General features: G+C 50.6%; 1 protein-coding gene across 5 annotated transcripts in view; it reads right to left on the bottom strand.

Moving 5' to 3' along the window:
- Positions 1–22,605, bottom strand: part of SETDB1 (SET domain bifurcated histone lysine methyltransferase 1) — a 41,789-nt gene extending 19,184 nt beyond the window's left edge. The window contains exons 1-12 of one of the 5 annotated variants that reach the window (XM_082202063.1): positions 22,465–22,605; positions 17,944–18,166; positions 14,922–15,085; positions 12,909–12,946; positions 11,469–11,565; positions 9,053–9,181; positions 6,669–6,870; positions 5,040–5,113; positions 3,482–3,687; positions 2,657–2,786; positions 1,922–2,063; positions 827–991 (exon numbers count right to left, since the gene is read on the bottom strand). In XM_082202063.1, the coding sequence (XP_082058189.1) occupies positions 827–991; positions 1,922–2,063; positions 2,657–2,786; positions 3,482–3,687; positions 5,040–5,113; positions 6,669–6,870; positions 9,053–9,181; positions 11,469–11,565; positions 12,909–12,946; positions 14,922–15,085; positions 17,944–18,158 (1,562 nt within the window). In that variant the 5' untranslated portion in view covers positions 18,159–18,166; positions 22,465–22,605. Of the gene's footprint in view, positions 1–826; positions 992–1,921; positions 2,064–2,656; positions 2,787–3,481; positions 3,688–5,039; positions 5,114–6,668; positions 6,871–9,052; positions 9,182–11,468; positions 11,566–12,908; positions 12,947–14,921; positions 15,086–17,943; positions 18,167–22,460 lie in introns of all 5 variants that reach the window. The other 4 variants (XM_082202066.1, XM_082202065.1, XM_082202064.1 and 1 more) reach the window with 4 other exon arrangements.
- Positions 22,606–22,861: the final 256 nt, after the last annotated feature.

Here is a 22,861-nt window from a genome sequence, read left to right as displayed (position 1 = left end):
CACACTGGAGAAATTGGTGTGTTGGAGTGTCAGACTATAGTCTGGAAGACGAGGGTTCGAATCCTCACTCAACCACTACACCATACTGGCTGATGATGATGCTAAGTCAAAGTCCACATTTATGGCTTGTTTTCTCTTTGCCAGGCTCAGTCTGGCTCCTAAATGGAGTATGGAACAGGAGTAACTTACACCAACTTAACTTAAACTGGTTTCCTATACTCAGGATTGTTCTGTAAGTCTCTGTCTACCTCTGAGGATGGAGACAAGAGGGGGGTGGATTTGAGAAGATGAAAGGATGCTAACGGTATGTATGCCCATCCCACTTTTGCCTCTGGTAAGTGGATTTTGCTGGGCTTGTTTGTACAAAAAGTGTAGTTAAGTCCAGTGAAAGGCGACTATGTGGTTGTGGCCCTCATTTCGCTTTCAGGACGAGGGAGCTGACGTTTGTCCACAGACAGTTTTCTGGGTCATGTGCCCAGCAGGACTAAACTGCTACTGGTGTAACAGAACACCGTGACGGAAACCAGAGTGCACGGAAACACCGTTTACCTTCCCGCCAGAGCGGTACCTATTTATCTACTTGCGCCAGTGTGCTTTCAAACTGCTAGGTTGGCAGGAGCGGGGACAGAGCGGTGGGAGCTCACCCCGTCGTGGGGATTAATAAGGAGTAGGCTCCCAGCTTTAGACCTTCCTGTTCCCCTCGCCCTGCCCGCCCAATGCACAGAGGCTGCCAGAGTTGCCATGGAGTAGGCAGGGCCAGCAAGGGATGGCGATATGGCTATTTACGTTCCCTGCTGTGTGTGCTTTCAGAACTCTTGACACTCACCGGAACTGCTGGGTCACGCCCGTCTTGCCCACGGGAGGCGTTTCGCTCAGGATGGGGGAGGTCGGGGAGGGCGGCCCCGATCCCACCGAACCGGGACGCAAGAAGGAAGTGCTCTTCTTCGCCACCTGCTGCTTCTTGGCCTGAGCGAGCTGACTCTCGAGGCTTCTGCGCCAAAAGGAGGAGAGCCAGAGATTCAGTACAAAATTCCCAAGGTTAAGGAAGGAGGGAGAAATGGCTGGAGTACGCCGGGCAATTGCTTCTGTCCTAGGAGTCCAACTCCCATCATTCCCAGCAAGTGCGAGCAGTTGTTGTGGATGATGGGATTTGGAGTCCAGGGTTGCAGGGAAAGAGACCAGCGCTATTCGTTCCAAGGAGTGGTGGCTACGCAGGGTCTCAAGTGGAAAGACTTCTCTCATCATTTTTTACTTTAGCCTATTAGCTCATAGCTGTCAACTTACAGATTTGAAAATAAGGGGCCAGCAGCCTCGAAAAAAAGGGAGGGAGCCAAAATAAGGGATTTTCCGGGCACAAGTATGTTCGACTTCTGAGCCCCACCGAGCCAAAGGCAGAAAGCCCAGCCAGCAGCCAAACGAAGCCTCAAGCGGCGGTTCCCACTGCGCAGCAACCCGGCAAAGGGGATGCGGCAAGGAAAACCACCGTCACCTCTCCGCTGGGAAGCGCTGAGCAAAGGCGAGTCCCCAGGCAACGCGGCCGATTTGATTGGCACAAGGCACGCAAGCTCCACCCCCCAGTCGTTCTCAGACTCCTTATTGGGTGAGCAACGCAGCCAAGCAACACAGTTGGAGCCCCCCTCCTTGCTGGCCGGCAGGGAGGGAGGGAGAGGAGCTGCTTCCTTTGAAACCCAGGAAATTTAAGGGACATCATCAATAAGGGACAGCAGCAGGGCACGGCGCTGAGATAAGGGAGTTTCCCGCCAAATAAGGGACGGTTGACAGCTATGCTTTTAGCTGAACACACCAAACCCAAGACTGCCAGCCTGCAGACCTTGGAGCGATGCCACTTTGCCCGCCAGCGAATGGAGCAAGCGATAACCCTCCCAGGCTCCCCATCGGGGAGCAATCCTCAGCAACTTACTCCACGTCAATGAACTGGGGCGAAACCGGCTGGGACATCACGACAGGCATTGGTGGAGGAGGCTCCACGGGCTTGAACTGTGAGCTGGACCCCGTTAAGTCGTGCGTGTACTGGACGACCGGCCCTTTGCTCCGGACGGCCCCTGGCAGGAGAGAGAGAGAGAAGACAGAGACAGAGGCGGGCAAGTCGATTTCACACAGCTGTGTCCCAAAATGTGGGTCCCTGTTGTTATACAGTGGTGCCCCGCAAGACGAATGCCTTGCAAGACAGAAAACCCGCTAGACGAAAGAGTTTTCCGTTTTGGAGGTGCTTCGCAAAACGAATTTCCTATGGGCTTGCTTCGCAAGATGAAAATGTCTTGCGAGTTCCTGCGGGTTTTTTTCCTTCCCCCCTTTTTCTAAGCCGCTTATCAGACGATCCGATCAGCAGATAAGCCGCTAAAAGCCTCTAAAAGCCGCTAATAGCGCTAATCCGCTAATCCTTCAATGGGCTTGCTTCGCAAGACGAAAAAACCGCTAGACGAAGAGAATCACAGAACGGATTCTTTTCATCTTGCGAGGAACCACTGTATTCTTTTTTCTGGTTTGGTTGCAAATTGCTTCAGGGAAGGGATGCATGAATTTCACAAACTTAAAGGACAGCCTTGCGTTATCTCCCCCTCCTCATTCCCGACAATGAGGGTCACGGGCAATTCTCAGAATGGCGCTCAGAAAGACAGGAGGCGGCTGGCTTTACCGACGTTGGGGCGAGTCCTCATTTGCCCTCCTTGCTTTTTCTCCAGGGTGGAAGCGGTGGAGGTCTTCATGCTGAACATCGGTTCCAGGCGGGTGGATCCCCGGTAGATCCATTCACAGCGCTTGTCGTCCTGGCAGTGCGGGGAGAGCACAAAGGCACCGTGGCTCAGTTCCGTCAGGGAGGGTCAAAGGATTAATGCACACATACAAGTTTAGCACTCTTGGTCACGCTGGGCTTCTGGTGCCATACACCCTCCTGTCCTGCAGGGGGAGTGTGTCAACACACACATACACCAGAAGTCCAGTGGTACAGCAGTAATCTTTTGGTCACACTCGACTTCCTGTGCAATGTACCCTCCGGACCTATAGGGGGAAGTATGTACACAAACACCCACCCCAGTACCCATCTCTTGGTCACGCTAGGCTTTTGGTGCGCTACATTCTACTGTCCTGCAGGGGGAGTGTGTCAACACAACCCCCCCCCCAAGAAGTCCAGTGGTACAGCACTAATCTGTTGGTCACACTGGACTTCCTGTGCTATGTAGGGGGAAGTATGTACGCAAACACCCACCCCAGCACCCATCTCTTGGTCACACTGGGCTTCTGGTGCGCTACATCCTACTGTCCTGTAGGGGGAGCTTGTAAAAACACACCAAAGGCCCGGCAGTTCAGCACTTGTCTCTTGCATTCTTCTGCTGTTCACCCCCCTGTCCTGTAGGGGAGCAACGAATCTCGCGTCCTGGGAAAGACGCGGACAGGGCAGTGGACCCCAGTGGTATTCTGACACAGAGATAATCCAAAGCAGGCAAGGAAGGGTGAGCGATACCTTAGCAGATCCTACCAGGAAGAGGATTTTGACCAGGCTCCCGTCCACTTCCTCCACGCGGGACTTCCACCAGGTCCCCTCCCACTCGGTTTTGATCAGCTGGCCGCTCTTGAGCAAGACCATCGGCCGGTTCGGGTACGCCGTGACGTACTCCTCGATGAAATCCCGGCACGAGATGTCTTCTATGTCCTCCCACGACTTCTTGACTGGTGGAAGGAAAACACACGGATTGCTTTTTATTTTTTATTTTTTAAGGAAGGAATTTAAAAAATGATTTTTTTCCCGCACGGAACTCTTTTCAAAATACTTCTCTTGCCTTTCCAGCTTCATCATCCACACAAAGCAACTTATAAAGGGAGGCTCTTGCCTGGCACCATCACTGCATGTCTTTAGGTGCCAGGCAAAAAAACCTCCTTTTTCATCAGGCCTTTGGCTTTTAATTATCTATATAGCAAGGTATCCCAAACTTGGTTCCCCAGATCTTTTTGGATTCCCTTATCCCTGACCAGTGGTCCTGCAGGGAATGATGGGAGTTGTACTTCAAAAAGAGCCAGATACCCTGATCTGTGGCCTTGTTGGGTAGTTTGGATGATTTAATACCACACACACACACACACACACGGTGGTACTTCGGTTTCCGAGCATCTCAGAAGCCAAATGTTTCGGTTTTCGAATGCCGAAAACCCAGAAATAAATGCTTCTGCTACATGTCTTCCAATTTTCTCAATTGAAATTGTCGCCTGCCCTTTGTGCCTTGGTTGTCGAATGTTTCAGGAGCCAACCGTCTTCCAGAACAGATTATGTTCGACAACCGAGGTATCACTTTGTGTGTGTGTGTGTGTGTGTGTCCTATTCATATTGAAATGCTGCCCTTCAATGAGGCCAAACTAAGGTTCACAAAATGTTTAGGGGTATGCGTCCCCCCAGAAATAAAGCACTGAATGGGGTGTGGGTTTATATATATGTATGTATGTATATATGTATATGTATACTGTATGTATATGTGTGTGTGTATACAGTGGCACCTCGGGTTAAGTACTTAATTCGTTCCGGAGGTCCGTTCTTCACCTGAAACTGTTCTTAACCTGAAGCACCACTTTAGCTAATGGGGCCTCCTGCTGCTGCCACGCCACCGGAGCACGATTTCTGTTCTTATCCTGAAGCAAATTTCTTAACCTGAAGCACTATTTCTAGGTTATTGGAGTCTGTAACCTGAAGCGTATGTAACCTGAAGCGTATGTAACCCGAGGTACCACTGTGTGTGTGTGTGTGTGTGTGTGTGTGTGTATAAAATAATGCTGGTTTTAGCGTACTGTATGTGCTTGCTTTTTTGCTGAAACAGTTGGAAGGCGCTTCGAGTTGCCTAGCAAACCTTAGGGATGCAAAGCTGCTACCACCTTTCCCTTAGTGTAAATGCTGCTGTTTCAGTTGATTGCCATCTCCCTCTACACACACAGTTTTTGTAAAAAGAGAAAAGAGAAAAGCCTCACACCCTCAGAAGGCAGAAGAGACACCCGTTTAGATAAATGAACAATTGGACTGAAACAAACAAACTCACGAGGCCTGCAGATCAGGTAGAGCTCTGGCTGGACGACGTAGGAGGCGTAACCATCATCGAAGAAGATGAGGAACCTAGGGAGGAGGGAGGCAGCGCACAGTTAAGCGGCAGGACTCAATCCCAAGGATTCTAGCAAAATCTCTTTCCTTTAATGCTTTAAAAAGTTGTCTTTCTCCATTTTTCTCTTACTGGCCATTTCATTGTTTTATTCCTTTTTGCAAACCACTTCCAGGGATTTTGCTGTTGCTGCTGTTGTTTTCTTGGTTTACAGTCAAGTGATATATGCAGTTTTGGAAAGAAATAAGTGTTAGGGGAACAGGGTGCTCGCAAATCCTTCTATACCGAAAAACCACACCCCCTTACTGCTATGCAAGTTAAGACAAACCCCCTGGGAGATCTACCCCTGGCAATCCCGAGTGAACTTCTGCCCACTTCACAAGGTTAGGGTGAGTGACAGGGGTCCCTATTTGCACATTAACGCCTAGCCCGACCCTAGCTTAGCTTCTCTCTCTGTTCCTTGCGGAATCTCCCTAGGCCCCATTCTTCTATTCAAGCAATTCTGCCTGCCTGGAAATGTGTCCTTGAACTCTGTGTTACTCGCTTCTCTGGATGCAGGCTAGAAGGTGTGTGAGTGTACAGTCACACCTTGGTTTTCGAACGCCTTGTGACTCAAACGTTTTGGCTCCCGAACGCCGCAAACCTGGGAGTGTGTGTTCCGGTTTGTGAACGTTCCTTGGAACCCGAATGTCCAACACAGCTTCCGATTGGCTGCAGGAAGCTTCCTGCAGCCAATCGGAAGCCGTGCCTTGGTTTTCGAACATTTTCGGAAGTCGAGCGGATTCCGTTCAAGAACCAAGGCACAACTGTATTATAGGTATCATTTATTTCATAAATTTTTTTAGACTGCTTGACTTTAAAAATCTCAAAGTGGTTTACAAAAGAGATAAAGCAATAAAAATTTTCAGTAAGGAAAATTAACAGCAATCGTTTAAGACTGAAAACGGGTTAAAACTCGCATCAAACTTTCTAAACATCAGGCCAGGCTTGTCTGAACAAACATGTTTTTAGCAGGCGCAGAAAAGGAGCACAAGGAAAGCGCCTGCCTGCTGTCAATAGGGGGGGGAGTTCCGAAGTGTAGGAACTAGTCTACTGTGCAAAAAAGGTAAAATCGGACATACATTGCTCCGCCCACTAATGAAAATCTACATTCCACCTGACTGTAATGAAACCTGAGAGCTGTTTTTTTACGCAAAAATAAGGCAAAATAGGGGATTAAAAATCAAAGATAAAAATTCAGTTAAAAGCAGGTCGCTGAAACATTCAACAGCAAACCTTTTTAAAAAAACATAACCCAGAACTTGTACGTGTCTGGAGAGGCTGGTCTGAACGAAGATGTTTTCTGTAGTTGCCTCTGGCCCCCACAAAACTGCCCAGAAAGGAAATGTAAGCCTTGGGCTTCAAGGAAAAAGTTCTCCGCTGTTGCTAGCCTGCCTCCCGCTTTGGTCCGGCTTCTCTAAATGAATATATCGGAGGCAACGATGCGCATTCATGTGTTAACTGGCCGGGAAAGAACTGCAATGGTTTCTTGACAATGAAAAGGAAAAGGTCACCCCTCTGACCCGCCCAGACCTCATCTTGTTCTTGACGTTGGGCGTCTCGGCCACGATCCCGGCGTAGAGCCACATCTGGTTGCCGTCCTTGTACTTAGCCACCACCCGGCTCCCGACATGGAGCTTGTCGGCCGAAGGATGGTAGTCGTAGGCGATGTGGTTCCCCGAGAGAAGGCTCTTCCCTTTGTTGTCGAACTTCACCTTGTATTTCTTCCCAGGGCCTGGGAGAGGGCGAAAGGGGAGGGGCGGTGGCTGAAAAATGGGGCGACCCTGGCTCACAACTTTACGATACTATATCTTTATTGTCATTGTCCCATACAGAACAATGAAATTGAAAAAACAACATAAGACATTCAAAAACCCCTAAAAACTCTGAAACCCCCATTTTAAAATACAATATACTCCGATAGAGACTCCTTATACTGCGTTTAAAACCAAAATCGCATTTGAATAGAAACTATTTCTCAGGTGGCTAGTCCTAGTCTTTATAACCCTGTACCTTCTTTCCAGAAGGCAGAAGCTGAAAGAGATCATTTCCAGGGTGCGTACTATCCTGCGCTATCTCTGCAGCTTTCTTATGGCACCTGGAATAGTAGATTTGATCCAAGGTGGGAAGAGTGCACCCAGTTATTCTCTCCGCAGTCTTTACAACCCTGGACTGCATTGTTTTCCCCCTGACCGTGCAGCTCCCAACTTTTTTCCATTCCATCTGGTTATTACAAATAGGGGTCCATTTTTAACCTAAGCTTTTTTTTGGGGGGGGAAGAGTATTAGAAGTGATGTGGCAGTTATCAGGGGGCGCAGGATCCTTTGCTATTCAAGTAGGTAGACCCCCAGATGGCTCTCTTCCCCCCCCAAACCCCTCGCTTCTTTCCTTATTTCAAAAAAAATACACACAGCGCTCGGTTGTTTAAAAATGCAACGTCAAAGCTGTTTACAAAAACAGATGGTATGGGATTAGCAGTAAGAAAAGTTAATAGCGATAATTTAAGACTTCCAAAAAGACTAAAAACAGATTAAAACGTGCACATCAGATTTCTAAACTTCTGGGTAGGCTTGTCTAAACAAGGATGCTTGCTGAAGAGAGTAGATAAAAAGGTAAAGGTAAAGGGACCCCTGACCGTTAGGTCCAGTCGTGGCCGACTCTGGGGTTGCGGCACTCATCTCGCTTTATTGGCCAAGGGAGCTGGCATACAGCTTCCGAGTCATGTGGCCAGCAGGACTAAGCCGCTTCTGGCGAACCAGAGCAGCGCACGGAAACGCCGTTTACCTTCCCGCCGGAGTGGTACCTATTTATCTACTTGCACTTTGACATGCTTTCAAACTGCTAGGTTGGCAGGAGCAGGGACTGAGCAACGGGAGCTCACCCCGTGGCGGGGATTCGAACCGCCGACCTTCTGATCGGCAAGTCCTAGGCTCTGTGGTTTAGACCACAGTGCCACCCGAGTCCCTTAAGAGAGTAGATAGAAAGCATCAAAAGGCTGGGAGTTCCGAAGCATAGTTGCTGCCGTCCTAAAAAGATCGAGATGTTACAATTGCAGAACGGGCATCTGTGGTATCCGTAGCAGCACCTGTTCTGCCAATCCTGACAGCCAATCCTGGCAGCTGGGCAGAGCCACCCACCTGTCAATCATCTGGCTTTTTTTTTTTTTGGCCACCTCAATGGTTTTCAGAACACCCTCTCCAAATGCTGTTTCGCCCTGTGTTTTGAAGAGAGAGAAGCTTCTGCAGATCCGACAGTCAGCTGATCAGCAGCGCCCCCAAACACCGTCTCAGGCAAGCCTCACCACCACCTGCCCGCCTCACCTGTGGTTACCATATTCTTCGCTCTGTAGGACGCACCCGACCATAGGAGGCACCTTGTTTTAGAGGGGGGGGGGGACAAGAGAAAAAAAGTCTCCCCCTCTCTGCTCAGCGCCCCTTCAGCGAAGCGGCAGGAGAAACGGAGCCCCTTCCATTTCTCCTCCCGCTTGGCTGAAAGGGCGCTGCGCAGCTCTCCCTCTCTGCTAAAGCCGGGAGAGTCTTGCTCTCCCGGCTTCAACCAAAGGAACCCGAGCACTCCAGGTGGCTATCGCTGAAGCCAAGGAGCCTGCATTCGCTCCATAGGACGCACAAACATTTCCCCTTAATTTTTGGAGGGGGAAAAGTGCATCCTATAGAGCGAAAAATACGGTATATATTCCAGCTGAGATCAGGCAGGCCCACTCTCCCTGTTGAACGTTCGGTGCCTACTGAAGACCTTCCTAATATATCCCAGGAAACATTTTAACTGAATTCTGGTGTTACCAATTTCTGTTTCTGCAGCGCATCCTCGCACATCGCTTAGTGGCGAGTGCACATGAGAGGCAAGCTCTAAGTAAATAAAACAGTGCGATCCTTTGGGCAGCAGGCTGCCACACTCACCCACAGTCTGGATGGCGATCAGGGTCCCCTTGTGCCAGGTCTTTGTCCTCTTCTTCCCCAGGACGCGGTCTCCGACGGACAGGTCTCCATCGTGGGTTAGCTCGCAGCCAGGACTCACCTGCTGGGATCCTGCAACAGGCAGAGGGGGGAGGATACTTGAGAACCGTTTCCTTTAGACCCTCGTGCTCCAGATCCGTCCCTGCTGTCATCGTGGGATGCTCTGCCACGCGACCTGGAGGTCTGCTCTGCGACGGTGTGGATCAGGGTCAAAAAGCCTCTGGATTTAGTGGTACCTTGGAAGTCGAGCGGAATCTGTTCTAGAAGTCGCTTCGCCTTCCAAAACATTCAGAAACCAAAGAGCGGCTTCCAATTGGCTGCAGGAAGCTCCTGCAGCCAATCGGAAGCTGCGCCGGACGTTCGGGTTCCAAAGAACGTTCGCAAACTGGAACATTCACTTCTGGGTTTGCAGTGTTCGGGAGCCAAAACGTTCGACTCGCAAGGCGTTCGAAAACCAAGGTACGACTGTATTTGCAATTTTGCAGGTCCTCACCCAGAAGCATCTCACTCATGCTCCCAGAACTGCCGACAGAAGACTAGGGAAGTTTAAGTGATTGCTTCTTCATTCACCCCAAAATTATTATGTCTACCCTTGTCTCTGCAGCTATCCCTCTGAAATATCTCAGGCTTCAGTGCTCTCTGGAGGGGTGACCTTGCTGGCCAAAGATAAGAAAGTTGAAGGCAGATTGCAAGAGAGAGAGAGAGAGAAGTTACTGCCAGGAACTTGACAATAAACTGCTTGAGCATTTCTGGTTGTACCCCATTACTGTTTACTAAAAAAAATGCTGCTGTTTTATACCCAGATTGGCAGTTCTTCTATGCAACATTCCTCGTGAATTTGGATTCATGTCACCAATCACCAGAACCGCCCCGAGACTCCCTGGGTATAGGGCGGTATATAAATTCAATAAATATTAATAACAATAACCCTGCAGCCTACGAAGTGCCCCAGAATGAGGAGGCCTCCCCGCCCCCCAAAAAGCCAAATGATGATCTGAATCAAATCTTCTGGCCAGTACCGCATTTTTTGCCCTATAGGGCGCATCGGCCCATAGGGTGCACCTAGTTTTTTTGGCGTGGGGGAATAAAGAAAAATTGTCGTCCCCCCCCCCCCCGGTGCAGGGCTGGGGCGGGGGAAGCCCGAGCTTCCCCCGACCCCAGCCCCCAGAAGAGGCTGCTATCCTCAAGCCTTGGGAGCCCGGCGGGAAGTCCAGACGGTCTCCCCAGGCTTGCGGATATCTGCCCGAAGCCTGGGGAGCGAGAGGAGTCGGTGCACACTGACCCCTCTCGCTCTCCAGGCTTCAGCGAAAGCCTGCACTCGCCCCATAGGACGCACACACATTTCCCCTTCATTTTTGGAGGGGGAAAAGTGCGTCCTATAGGGTGAAAAATACGGTATATGCCATGGATGCAAACCAATCACAAGGTTCCCTTTAGCCACACACACACACTGGCAAGTGGACTCCAGAGGACTGACCAGGTTAACCACCCCAGTGTACACAGATAAAAATGTAGCCCTGAAAAATGTTAGCAGGGGAGCTGCAAGGCTGAAGCCAGCTCACATATTGGACCACAGATATTTTTCGCGCACAACTACCCTGAAGTACCAGGTGTGCAGCCTGGGAGTCATTCTGGACTCACAGCTCTCCATGGAGGCACAGGTTAAATCCGTGTCCAGGGCAGCTGTCTACCAGCTCCATCTGGTACGCAGGCTGAGACCCTACCTGCCCGCAGACTGCCTCGCCAGAGTGGTGCATGCTCTGGTTATCTCATGCTTGGACTACAGCCATGCGCTCTACGTGGGGCTACCTTTGAAGGTGACCCGGAAACTACAACTAATCCAGAATGCAGCAGCCAGACTGGTGACTGGGAGCGGCCGCCGAGACCATATAACACCAGTCTTGAAAGATCTACATTGGCTCCCAGTAAGTTTCCGAGCAGAATTCAAAAGTGTTGGTGCTGACCTTTAAAGCCCTAAACAGCCTCGGTCCAGTATAACTGAAGGAGCGTCTCCACCTCCATCGTTCTACCCGGACACTGAGGTCCAGCTCTGGGCCTTCTGGCGGTTCCCTCCCTGCGAGAAGCCTAGTTACAGGGAACCAGGCAGAGGGCCTTCTCGGTAGTGGCGCCCTCCCTGTGGAACGCCCTCCCACCAGATGTCAAAGAGAACAACTACCAGACTTTTAGAAGACATCTGAAGGCAGCCCTGTTTAGGGAAGCTTTTAATGTTTGATGTATCACAGTATTTTAATATTCTTTTGGAAGCCGCCCAGAGTGGCTGGGGAAACCCACCCAGATGGGCGGGGTATAAATAATAAATTATTATTATTATTATTATTATTATTATTATTATTATTACCCCTGTAGGAGTCCAGGCCGTCCTTTTTGTTCACGGCATCCATGAATTTCTGAACATCCTGCGCAGACTTCCTCATGGCAGCCATGGCTTCCCGAAGCTGCAGACAGAAGGGACAGGCATCTCTTAAGTACCTCCTTTTTAAATTTTTCCCGGGAGAACAAAACGAGCACAGGACTCGAACCCGGAACACCGAGAGGTGAGCTTCTCTCAGCCCACCATGCCATCTGGATGGTTGGCCATAGAGGGAGAACAGGAGGGCCCTTTTTGGACTAGCAGAGCTGAGGTGGATGGTGCTCTTAGGAGTCATAGAAACATGGGATTGTGGAGCTGGAAGGGGAGCCTGAGATTCATCTAGTCCAGAGCTTTCCAAACTGTGTGTCGCGACACGTTAAGTGTGTCGGCTGCAGTGTGTATGTGTGTTGCACGAACGCTCCCTGTACTTCTCCTGGGGCTGGAAAGGCTTGGTTTAACCTCCAGTTTGCTAGTAAAACTGAATTACTGTGTCGCGAAAGGATGCAAAACTGAATTACTGTGTCACAAAATGCCAACCTAAATTACTGTGTGGCGAAAGGATGCCAACCTGAATTACTGTGCCGTGAAAGGATGCCAACCTGAATTACTGTGTATTGAAAGGATGCCAACCTGAATTACTGTGTCGTGAAAGGGTGCAAAACTGAATTACTGTGTCACAAAATGCCAACCTGAATTACTGTGTCACGAAAGGGTGCAAACCTGAATTAATGTGTGGCGAAAGGGTGCAAACCTGAATTACTGTGTGGCGAAAGGGTGCAAACCTGAATTACTGTGTGGCGAAAGGGTGCACACCTGAATTACTGTGTGGCGAAAGGGTGCACACCTGAATTACTGTGTTGTGAAACGATGCCAACCTGAATTACTGTGTCACGGAATGACGCATGTCCAAAAAGTGTGCCACCAACTTGAAAAGTCTGGAAAGCTCTGATCTCGTCCAACCCCCTTGCAATGCCGGAATACACAACTGTCTCCTACACGGACCAAACTTTGCAACCTTGGCATTATCAGCATCCTGCTCTAATCAACTGAGCCAGCAATGCCCTTGAAATGTGGCATAGTTACAGACATAGCTTGCTGCTCATGTTCAAGGTGACCCCCTTCCCCAGGCAATTTCCCTACCCATCCAGCTAATTTCCCCTGCTCCCAGGCAGCCAATGGGAAAGCACCCAGTGGCAAGGAGTGAAAGCTGGTGGAAGTCAGCACAGTAAGGTCCAACCAGTCATCAGACCCAGACACCTCCCCTTTGCACATGCCTCCCCCTTGAACATAGGGGTGCTGAAACCTTCAGTTCCCAGGATTGGGGCCCCAGGCCCTGAGGGCACCTGCTGAAGCTAGGCAGGGTGCAGGAAAACATTTATCTAAAAGATCTTGATACTCAAGTGATTTCCCAACATCCAAAAAACTCACCAACTTCTGCTCCTTCGCCATTTTGTTACTTCCATCTGCTGTAATTAAAAAAAAAGTTTAATGTAAAAAAACCCCTTACTTCTAGGAAGTATCTATAAGCCTGCCACCCGTTTCAGATGAGTTATAATTAATTACAGGGTTAAGAACTTAATTCGTTCCGGAGGTCCGTTCTTAACCTGAAACTGTTCTTAACCTGAAGCACCACTTTAGCTAATGGGGCCTCCCGCTGCCACTGCTCGGTTTCTGTTCTCATCCTGAAGCAAAGTTCTTAACCCAAGGTACCATTTCTGGGTTAGCGGAGTCTGTAACCTGAAGTGTCTGTAACATTAAGTGTCTGTAACCCAAGGTACCACTGTATTGTGTGTGAGGGGGAATACGCACCCGATTTTTCTGTATGCATCCTCCACCCTCCCCATTCCATTTTCCTTTAGTGCTGTGTTATTTACATTGTAAGCCTTGGGGCAGAGGATGTCTTTTTACCAATTGCTGCAAGCTGCTCTGGGAGCCTTTTCCAGCTGAGTAGTGCACTAAAAATGCTTTGTTTATCATGCATACAGTGGTACCCCGCAAGACGAACGCCTCGCGAGACGAAAAACTCGCAAAACGAAAGGTTTTTTCGTTTTCGAGTTGCCTCGCAAGACGAATTTCCCTATGGGCTTGCTTCGCAAAACGAAGCTTGCCCCGGGGACAGCAGGTCTTCTCTTTTGAAGCAAGGGGCGGCGGGGAGAAGCGATCTTCTCCCCGCAGCCCCAGGTCCGGGGACAGCGGGAAGCGCTTCCCGCTGCCTCCCGGACCTCTTTTGAAGCAAGGCGCTGCGGGGAGATCGCTTCTCCCGGTGCTCCGAAGCCGGGCGGGGGGCAGGGGACACCTTCTGAAGGCTGGCGGGGGGCAAAAGTCTTTGTCCCCCCTGCCTGCCTTCCCAGGGGCTTTTAAATCGCCCCGGACAGCGGAGAAGTCCTCCGCTGTCCCGGTCCATTTTAAAATGCCGCCCGCCAGCATTTTAAGATCGCCCGGACAGTGGAGAAGTCCTCCGCTGTCCCGGGGTTTTTTAAAATGCTGGGGGTGGGAAGAAAAGCCCTTGTCCCCCCCCCCAGCCTTCAGAAGAGGTCTGGGGACAGACTGTCCCCGGACCTGGTCTGAAGGCGGTTTCCCTAGGAACGCATTAATTGATTTTCAATGCATTCCTATGGGAAACCGTGCATCGCAAGACGAAAAAACCGCAAGACGAAGAGACTTGCGGAACGAATTAATTTTGTCTTGCGAGGCACCACTGTATAGTGTTGGCTTCCATCGGTCTCAAGAGACAGTGGCGTGTACCTCTGCGGGAGAAGTCAAACCACTGCATTGGCAGCACCGAAGCCCCGGGGCGCAAGCCTGGGCAATGTCTCTGGAGGTCCTGGGCTGCTCAGACGACAAGCCCCCCACTCCTCAGCCTCACTGATGTGGTCCAAAGGAAAGGAAAGCAATACATTTGGCACCAGCTTGGCTGCGGGAGTTACCAGGAGGAGGTGCACAAAGCACCATCCGACTGTCTCTGGACTTGTGTAGGGTTTACACCTTAGTCTTTTCTTCTCCCAAAGATATCCCGCAAGACAGCGGAGGTTTAGGATCAGAGTTTTCCATCTCCTAGATGGGCTACCTTCCCAGGTCGGCGAGCCCCACCCAGTGGCGTAGCGTGGGGGGTGCAGGGGGGGCTGGCCGCACCAGGCGCAACATCTGGGGGTTAGGGTTAGGGGGCGCAAATTACTTGCCTTGCCCCGGGTGCTGACAACCCACGCTACGCCACTGGCCCCACCTGCCCCTCACTTCCCTATATGCATATAAGGCAATCAGAGGACATCTCAGAGCTGCATGAACCTTGGGTCCTCCAGATGCTGCCAAACTACAACTCCCATCATCCTTAGCCTTCCAAGCATAGCTAGGGCTAATGAGAGTCAGTAGTTCAGCAACAGCTGGAGGAGCAAAGATCCTCCACACCTGGTCTTTCTTGCTTGACTCCACCAGGCGCCTAACCTGAATCGACGCTCATGACGTCGTCGTCGTCATCCTCATCAGGGATCTCGATCACTTCCATGGGCTTGGATGCAGCATCCTCTTCCTCCGAGTCAGTCTCCAGGTACTCCAGGCCCAGGTTGGCATATATGTCCTTGACTAGAACTTCACATTCACCCACAGCCCTGTTGGGGGAGCAAGCAGAGAGAGAGAGAGAGAGAGAGAGAGAGAGAGAGAGAGAGGAAGAAGAAGAGTTTGGATTTGATGTCCTGCTTTATCACTACCCAAAAGAGTCTCAAAGCGGCTAACATTCTCCTTTCCCTTCCTCCCCCACAACAAACACTCTGTGAGGTGTGTGGGGCTGAGAGACTTCAGAGGAGTGTGACCGGCCCAAGGTCACCCAGCAGCCGCATGTGGAGGAGCGGAGACGCGGACCCGGTTCAGCAGATTACAAGACTACCACTCTTAACCACTACACCACACTGGAGAATTCAGTGTGTTGGAGTGTCAGACTATAGTCTGGAAGACGAGGGTTCGAATCCTCACTCAGCCATGAAGCTCACTGGGTGTGATCGGGGGGGGGGGTCACTGTCTCTCAGCCCAACCTACCTTACAGAATACATGATAAAGCTATTTTTAGCCATCTCACCCCTTGCTTTTTCCTGTAAGACCAATTCTAGCACGTGGTAGAAATGTGAACGCTTGTGGAAGAAATTTAAGAACTATCTTAAGAAACATTGCAAAATTAATGAATGTTAGAATGATGCTGGTTTAGAAATTAAGTGGATTACAGTTGTAAGGATTAAGTTAAAAGAAAAGAAAGGTTAAAAATTAGATAAATTTAAGGGTGAGGATTTGCTGAATTAAAATTTGAAATTGGAATGCAGAAAGGGGAGGTATGAGGAGGTCGGAGAAGTAAGTTATAAGAAAATAAGGGTTTGAAATTACACTTGTTTTTTTTGTCTGTGTTTGTTTGTATTGTTGTGTTTGTCTGTATAATTTGTGAAACTTTAATAAATATTTTATATTTGAAAAAAAAAAGAAATGTGCACGCTTGGCAAATCCACACCGTGATCAGCTCCTGCCCGGAAACCAATGTCCCCACTATGGAAGGACGTGTGGATCCAGAATTGGCCTCCACGGTCACTTACGGACTCATGGTAAAAACCATGTTCATGGAAGACAATCTTACTCGGCTACGAGCGATCGCCAAAGAAGACGACAACCAATTGCAGTCGTTAACAGTCGTCAACAGGTATACCACACCTATCAGCCAATCACCCATTCCCACCACCCTTCTGAGTAATACCCCTCCCCACCCTCTCCCTATATATAAGGGTCTGGTGACTTCTGTTTCAGTGCATCCGAAGAAGCGTGCATACACACGAAAGCTCATACCAATAACAAACTTAGTTGGCGTCTAAGGTGCTACTGGAAGGATTTTTTTAATTTTGTTTCGACTACAGCAGACCAAGACGGCTACCTACCTGTAACTACCTGTACAGGGTTGTTGAGGGGATTCAGTGAGATGGGGAAAAACTATGCACACCACCTCAAGGCGAGATATAAATTCAATAAACAAACAAACAAGCTATTACGGGAGAACCAGCTTTTCAAGGAAACACAGAACCTTCTCTCACAAATGTTGTAAGTTTGCAGAGGTTTTCTGACACCCCACTTTACTCCAAACCAAGATGCTCTCAAGGCGGCGTGCCACACACTTAAAACTAATATTCCAACTATGATCAAAAAGGCACCACAGAATCATAGCAGTGGAAGGGACCTGGGGATCGTCTGATCCAAAACCCTGCAATACAGGAATATGCTGCTCTCCGTTACGGAGATCAGGCCTGCAATCTTGGCGTTATCAGCCCCGTGCTCCAGCCAACTGAGGTCCAACCTGAGAGCCAGCGTGGTGTAGTGGTTAAGAGCGGTGGACTCGTAATCTGGGGAACCGGGTTCGCGTCTCCGCTCCTCCACGTGCAGCTGCTGGGTGACCTTGGGCCAGTCACACTTCTCTGAAGTCTCTCAGCCCCATTCACCCCACAGAGTGTTTGTTGTGGGGGAGGAAGGGAAAGGAGAATGTGAGCCGCTTTGAGACTCCTTCGGGGGGTGATAAAGAGGGATATCAAATCCAAACTCCTCCTCCAACAAAACAACACCCTTGCCTGAAAACTACCGTATTTTTCGCCCTATAGGACGCACTTTTCCCCCTCCAAAAATGAAGGGAAAATGTGTGTGCGTCCTATGGGGCGAATGCAGGCTTTTGCTGAAGCCTGGAGAGTGAGAGGGATTGGTGCGCACCGACTCCTCTCGCTCCCCAGGCTTCAGGAAGCTATCCGCAAGCCTGGGGAGCCCGCGGGAGTTCCCACCAGGCTCCCTAGGCTTGCGGATAGCAGCCTGCATCCCAAAACCCGGGGCGCGCAGCTGAGCCCTCCCACGGCCTGCGGAGAGCTGCCTGCATCCCAAAGCCTGGGGCACGCTGAGCTCAGCGCGCCCGGGCTTCAGACAGATATCCGCAAGCCTGGGAAGAAATCCGCAAGCCTGGGGAGACTTCCCACCGGGCTCCCTAGGGTTGCAGATAGCAGCCTGTTCTGTGGGCTGGGGTCAGGGGAAGCTCGGGCTTCCCCCACCCGAGCCTCGTGCCTGGGGGGGGGGGAATAATTTTTTTTCCTTTATTTCCCCGCAAAAAAAACTAGGTGCGCCCTATGGGGCGAAAAATACGGTAAGTTAAGAAAACATTGGCAACAGAGCAAAATACAATAGGAAACCAAAACTCAAGAAATGATGAGCATAAAATTGCGGGGGAGAAAATGGGACTCCAGCTCCCCTCAGCATGGCCCAAAGTCAGGAATGCTGGGAGCTGCAACTGAGCAACATCTGGAGGGCCAGAGGTTAGCGCCTCCTGCTTCAGAGACTGTCGTGCACAGGAGAGTCAAGTATTCACCAGCAGAAGCTTTACACAGGAAATTTTATAGCAATCGAACCAAACCTAAAATGAGGGAAAGGCTTTCCTGCCTCCGCCCCCCGCCTTGCAACTTACTTCACAGCGTTGTCCAGGAGAATGTCCACACGGGCCACTTCATCCTCCTTCTGCTTCACGCTCTCCGCCACGCCCTCCAGCTGCTTCTTCCGCTGCGCGATGCGCTCCGACTTCTCCAGCTCCTCGTCGATCAGCTGCTTGAGATCCTCCAGGGAGATCCCGAGCTCCTCCAACACCTCTCGCTGCAGCTCCATCTCTGGGGACTCTGCCATCATGGCAGAAACTGAGGTTTCCTTCAAAAGAAGGAAGCGTTCAGACGTGGGCACCCAAAACACTCTTCAGCCCTTCCCCTCCTCTTCCCTACATTGTTCCCAGAAGCATTCAGTTTAAAACACTGCCAACCATCTGAAGAGGAAAGCACGTACGTTTATATTTAATAAACTCATATAGGTTGCTTCTCAGGCAAATGGTGCCTCCTGAAGGCGTTTATGAACTATAAACCAGCCATACACAATGAAAACAAGCCAAATGGAATCCCATCGACTTATTTCAAACAGTATGTAAAGCCATCACAAACCAAATAACTATAACTCAACCTGCTGGCATCAGGCTATGTGCAGCTTCTGTGTGTGTGTGTTGTATCTCCTCTCCTGACCAATCAGGCAGTGAGAATGCCAGAAGAGCCAGGCTGCTGGACCAGGACAAAACCCCATCAAGTCCTGCATCCTATTCGCACAGAGGCCAACTTAATGCCTCTGGAAACCCAGCAAGCAGAGCCTAACGACAAGAACACGCTCCCCACTTGCAGTTCCCAACCGCTGGTATTCAGAAGCATACTGCCTCCGACAATGGAGTGAGAGCGCAGTTGCTGTAGCTAGTAGCTACGGATAACCTTATTCAGCATGAATTTGTCCCATTCACTTCTCAAGCCATCCAAGCTGGCAGTTATCACTACTTGTGTGCTTCTTCACAGCTAGGGAACAAAAAAAGTAAATCGCTTTCCACAGCATTCTCCATTGTCTGTTCAACATAGCTTGAATTTATTTATACCTGAAGGAGCGTCTCCACCCCCATCGTTCTGCCCGGACACTGAGGTCCAGCTCCAAGGGCCTTCTGGCGGTTCCCTCATTGCGAGAAGTAAGGTTACAGGGAACCAGGCAGAGGGCCTTCTCGGTAGTGGCGCCCGCCCTGTGGAACGCCCTCCCACCAGATGGCAAAGAGAACAACAACAACAAGACTTTTAGAAGACATCTGAAGGCAGCCCTGTTTAGGGAAGCTTTTAATGTTTAACAGACCATTGTATTTTAATATTTTGTTGGAAGCGGCCCAGCCAGATGGGCAGGGTATAAATAATGAATTATTATTACAGTGGTGCCTCGGGTTAAGTACTTAATTTGCTCTGGAGGTCTGTTCTTAAACCTGAAACAGTTCTTAACCTGAAGCACCACTTTAGCTCATGGGGCCTCCTGCTGCCACCGCACCGCTGGAGCACGATTTCTGTTCGCATCCTGAAGCAAAGTTCTGAACCCAAGGTACTATTTCTGGGTTAGTGGAGCCCGTAACCTGAAGCGTCTGTAACCTGAAGCGTCTGTAACCCAAGGTACCACATTATTATTATTGTTATTATTATTATTATTATTACCTCTTGTGGAAGCAAATTCCATAGTTTCTCTTTGTGAAAAAGTCCTTTCTTTTCACAGGAGATAATAATCCCCACCAACCTGGATGGATTTAAAAAAAGAGGACTGGGCAAGTTCGTGGAGGAAGAGAGGTCTATCGATGGCTACTAGCCATGACGGCTGTGCTCTACCCCCAGTCAGAGGCAGCAATGGTTCTGAATACAATTTGCGGGAAACCACTGAAAAGGAAACGGGCTTGCTGATTTCCCCCAGGCATCTGGTTGGACACTGCGAGAACAGGACGCTGGGCTAGATGGTCAAAGGCCTTCTTATGTTCTTAAAGAACTGAAGTTTAAAACCAGAAAATATTTAAAACAATTACCTACATAAAACGCTTATCCCGGAAAATATTAACGACATTAATAGACCCATGTGTCCCTCAAACACAGAGGGACGCAGGCGGCACTGTGGGTTAAACCACAGAGCCTAGGACTTGCTGATCAGAAGATCAGCAGTTCTAATCCCCACGATGGGGCGAGCTCCTGTTGCTCAGTCCCTCCTCCTGCCAACCTAGCAGCTCGAAAGCACCTCAAAGTGCAAGTAGATAAATAGGTACCACTCCGGCGGGAAGGTAAACGGTGTTTCCCTGCGCTGCTGTGGTTCGCCAGAAGTGACTTAGTCCTGCTGGCCACATGACCCGGAAGCTGCACGCCGGCTCCCTTGGCCAATAAAGCGAGATGAGCGCTGCAACCCCAGAGTCGGCCACGACTGGACCTAACGGTCAGGGGTCCCTTTACCTTTACCTATCCCTCAAGCACAGCCCCCTGTTCTCTTTAGGGGATCACATCCCTTTGGAACAGCTCACACATTTCCCCCCCACTAAGGGATCCAAGTATTCTCCACATTCAAGCTCCATGTCTCTTCCAGCTATTCACATTCTGATGCAGGAAGCTTTCCTACCTGGGAAGTTCCTCTGCTCTAAGACTAACAAAATTAAAAGACACGAAATTAAAAGACGCCTGCTTCTTGGGAGAAAAGCAATGACAAACCTAGACAGCATCCTAAAAAGCAGAGACATCACCTTGCCGACAAAGGCCTGTATAGTTAAAGCCATGGTTTTCCCAGTAGTGATGTATGGAAGTGAGAGCTGGACCATCAAGAAGGCTGATCGCCGAAAAATGGATGCTTTTGAATTCTGGTGCTGGAGGAGACTCTGGAGAGTCCCATGGACTGCAAGAAGATCAAACCTCTCCATTCTGAAGGAAATCAGCCCTGAGTGCTCCCTGGAAGGACAGATAGTGAAGCTGAGGCTCCAAGACTTTGGCCACCTCATGAGGAGAGAAGACTCCCTGGGAAAGACCCTGATGTTGGGAAAGATGGAGGGCACAAGGAGAAGGGGACGACGGAGGACGAGATGGTGGGACAGTGTTCTCGAAGCTACGAAGATGAGTTTGACCAAACTGCGGGAGGCAGTGGAAGACAGGAGTGCCTGGCGTGCTCTGGTCCAGGGGGTCACAAAGAGGCGGACACGACTAAACAACTAAACAACAAAACAACTTGTATACAGTGAGATTACACGAGTAGCCCCCACTCAGCTCTCTTAGTCTTAATTCCCCTCGTTTACTGACGCACACCCACCAAACTAGAAAGTCAGTTGCCCTGTCGCTATCTATTCATTCAGCAGCCTAACAGCCCATGGATAGAAGCCGTTCTTTACCCTGTTGGTATGACTAATCATGCTTCTATATCTTCTGCCTGAGGGCAGGAGATCAAGAAAGTGACGGCCAGGGTGTGAATCATCCCTGAGAATTTTCCTCACTCTCCTGAGGCAACCAGCATGAGTTTGACCAAACTGAGGGAGGCTGTGGAAGACAGGAGTGCCTGGCGTGCTCTGGTCCAGAGGGTCAGAAAGAGGCGGACACGACTAAACAACAAACAACAAGAGTAATGGTCCCCTGGGCTGGCCCTTTCCTCCCTCACCACCAATTCCACCTACTCTTACCCCCCCCATGCCATTTAGCCCTAAACAGATGCACCCCTATTCAACCCCTCTCTCATTCAGCTGCCCTCTTTCGCACACTAACACCCCAATACCCATGCCTCCGAAAGAGACACCCACTCCCACCCAGACGTCGACCATCCCTTCTCAAATCCGGCCTCTCCCTAACCCCCTTTGGCTTTCGTGAGCATGCCAACGTCTTTCCCCAACAACCTGCACCTCTAACAGAAGCCCCCCCCCCAAGTCAAGCCCTCTCCACAATTTGTAGCCCCCCCAAACCCCCAAGTTTAGTCTGTCCCACTCACTTTTGAAGGCATGCCCCAGTCTCACCATTCAAGACCCCCACCCCCAAATCCACCCCCCAATCTGCAGCACCCACCCAAATCCAGCCCCCTGCCCACCTTTGAAGGCTTGCACCAGTCTCACCATTCAAGACCCCCACCCCCAAATTCACCCCCTCAATCTGCAGCCCCCACCCCAAATCCTGCCCCCTGCCCACCTTTTAAGGCCTGTACCAGTCTCACCATTCAAGACCCCCACCCCCAAATTCACCCCCTCAATCTGCAGCCCCCACCCCAAATCCTGCCCCCTGCCCACCTTTTAAGGCCTGTACCAGTCTCACCATTCAAGACCCCCACCCCCACAATTCACCCCCCAATCTGCAGCACCCACCCAAATCCAGCCCCCTGCCCACCTTTGAAGGCCTGCACCAGTCTCACCATTCAAGACCCCACCCCCACAATTCACCCCCCCCAATCTGCAGCCCCCACCCCAAATCCTGCCCCCTACCAACCTTTTAAGGCTTGCACCAGTCTTCACATTCAGGGCCCCCCAATTCTGCTCCCCCCAATTCATCCCCTTCCTACTCACCCCCCCTAATAAAGTCCCTCCCCTTGCCTGACAGACAGACCCCTCCCCCCTTTCTACCCCCCCTTCCCAAAGCTCCAGCCCCCCCATACCTACCTCTCCCCTTCCCCCCCGGGGGGCCAAAGAAAAGGGGGGAATTATTTTCCTTGGAACCAACTCAGCCTCTAGGAGAGGGCACTTTAGGAAGGACCGGAAGCCCGCTCAACGTGCTTCCGGGGCGGGGCCACATCGCACAGCCCGAGGCTATTTCTTTTAGGCCACACCCACCGAGCGGCCGGCCAGCAGCTGTGCGCATGCGTCGCTGGAAGGCGGTTGCGGGGAGGAGATCGCGAGGAAGCGGCTGGGAAGCTTCTCGCGACTACGCATGCGCCTCAAGAAAGAGGTGCCCCCACCGCGGTTTGGGCTCAGCGCGCATGCGTAGCGCAGCAACAGCACTTGCATAGGGAGGAAGCCTGCTTCGGATGCTCAGTTGGGAAGCAGGAGGCGGAAATGC

This window comes from Podarcis vaucheri, assembly GCF_965113315.1.
Source record: "Podarcis vaucheri genome assembly, chromosome: 16".
Classification (NCBI taxonomy): Eukaryota; Metazoa; Chordata; class Lepidosauria; order Squamata; family Lacertidae; genus Podarcis; species Podarcis vaucheri.
This window is presented reverse-complemented; position numbering and strand designations above follow the sequence as displayed.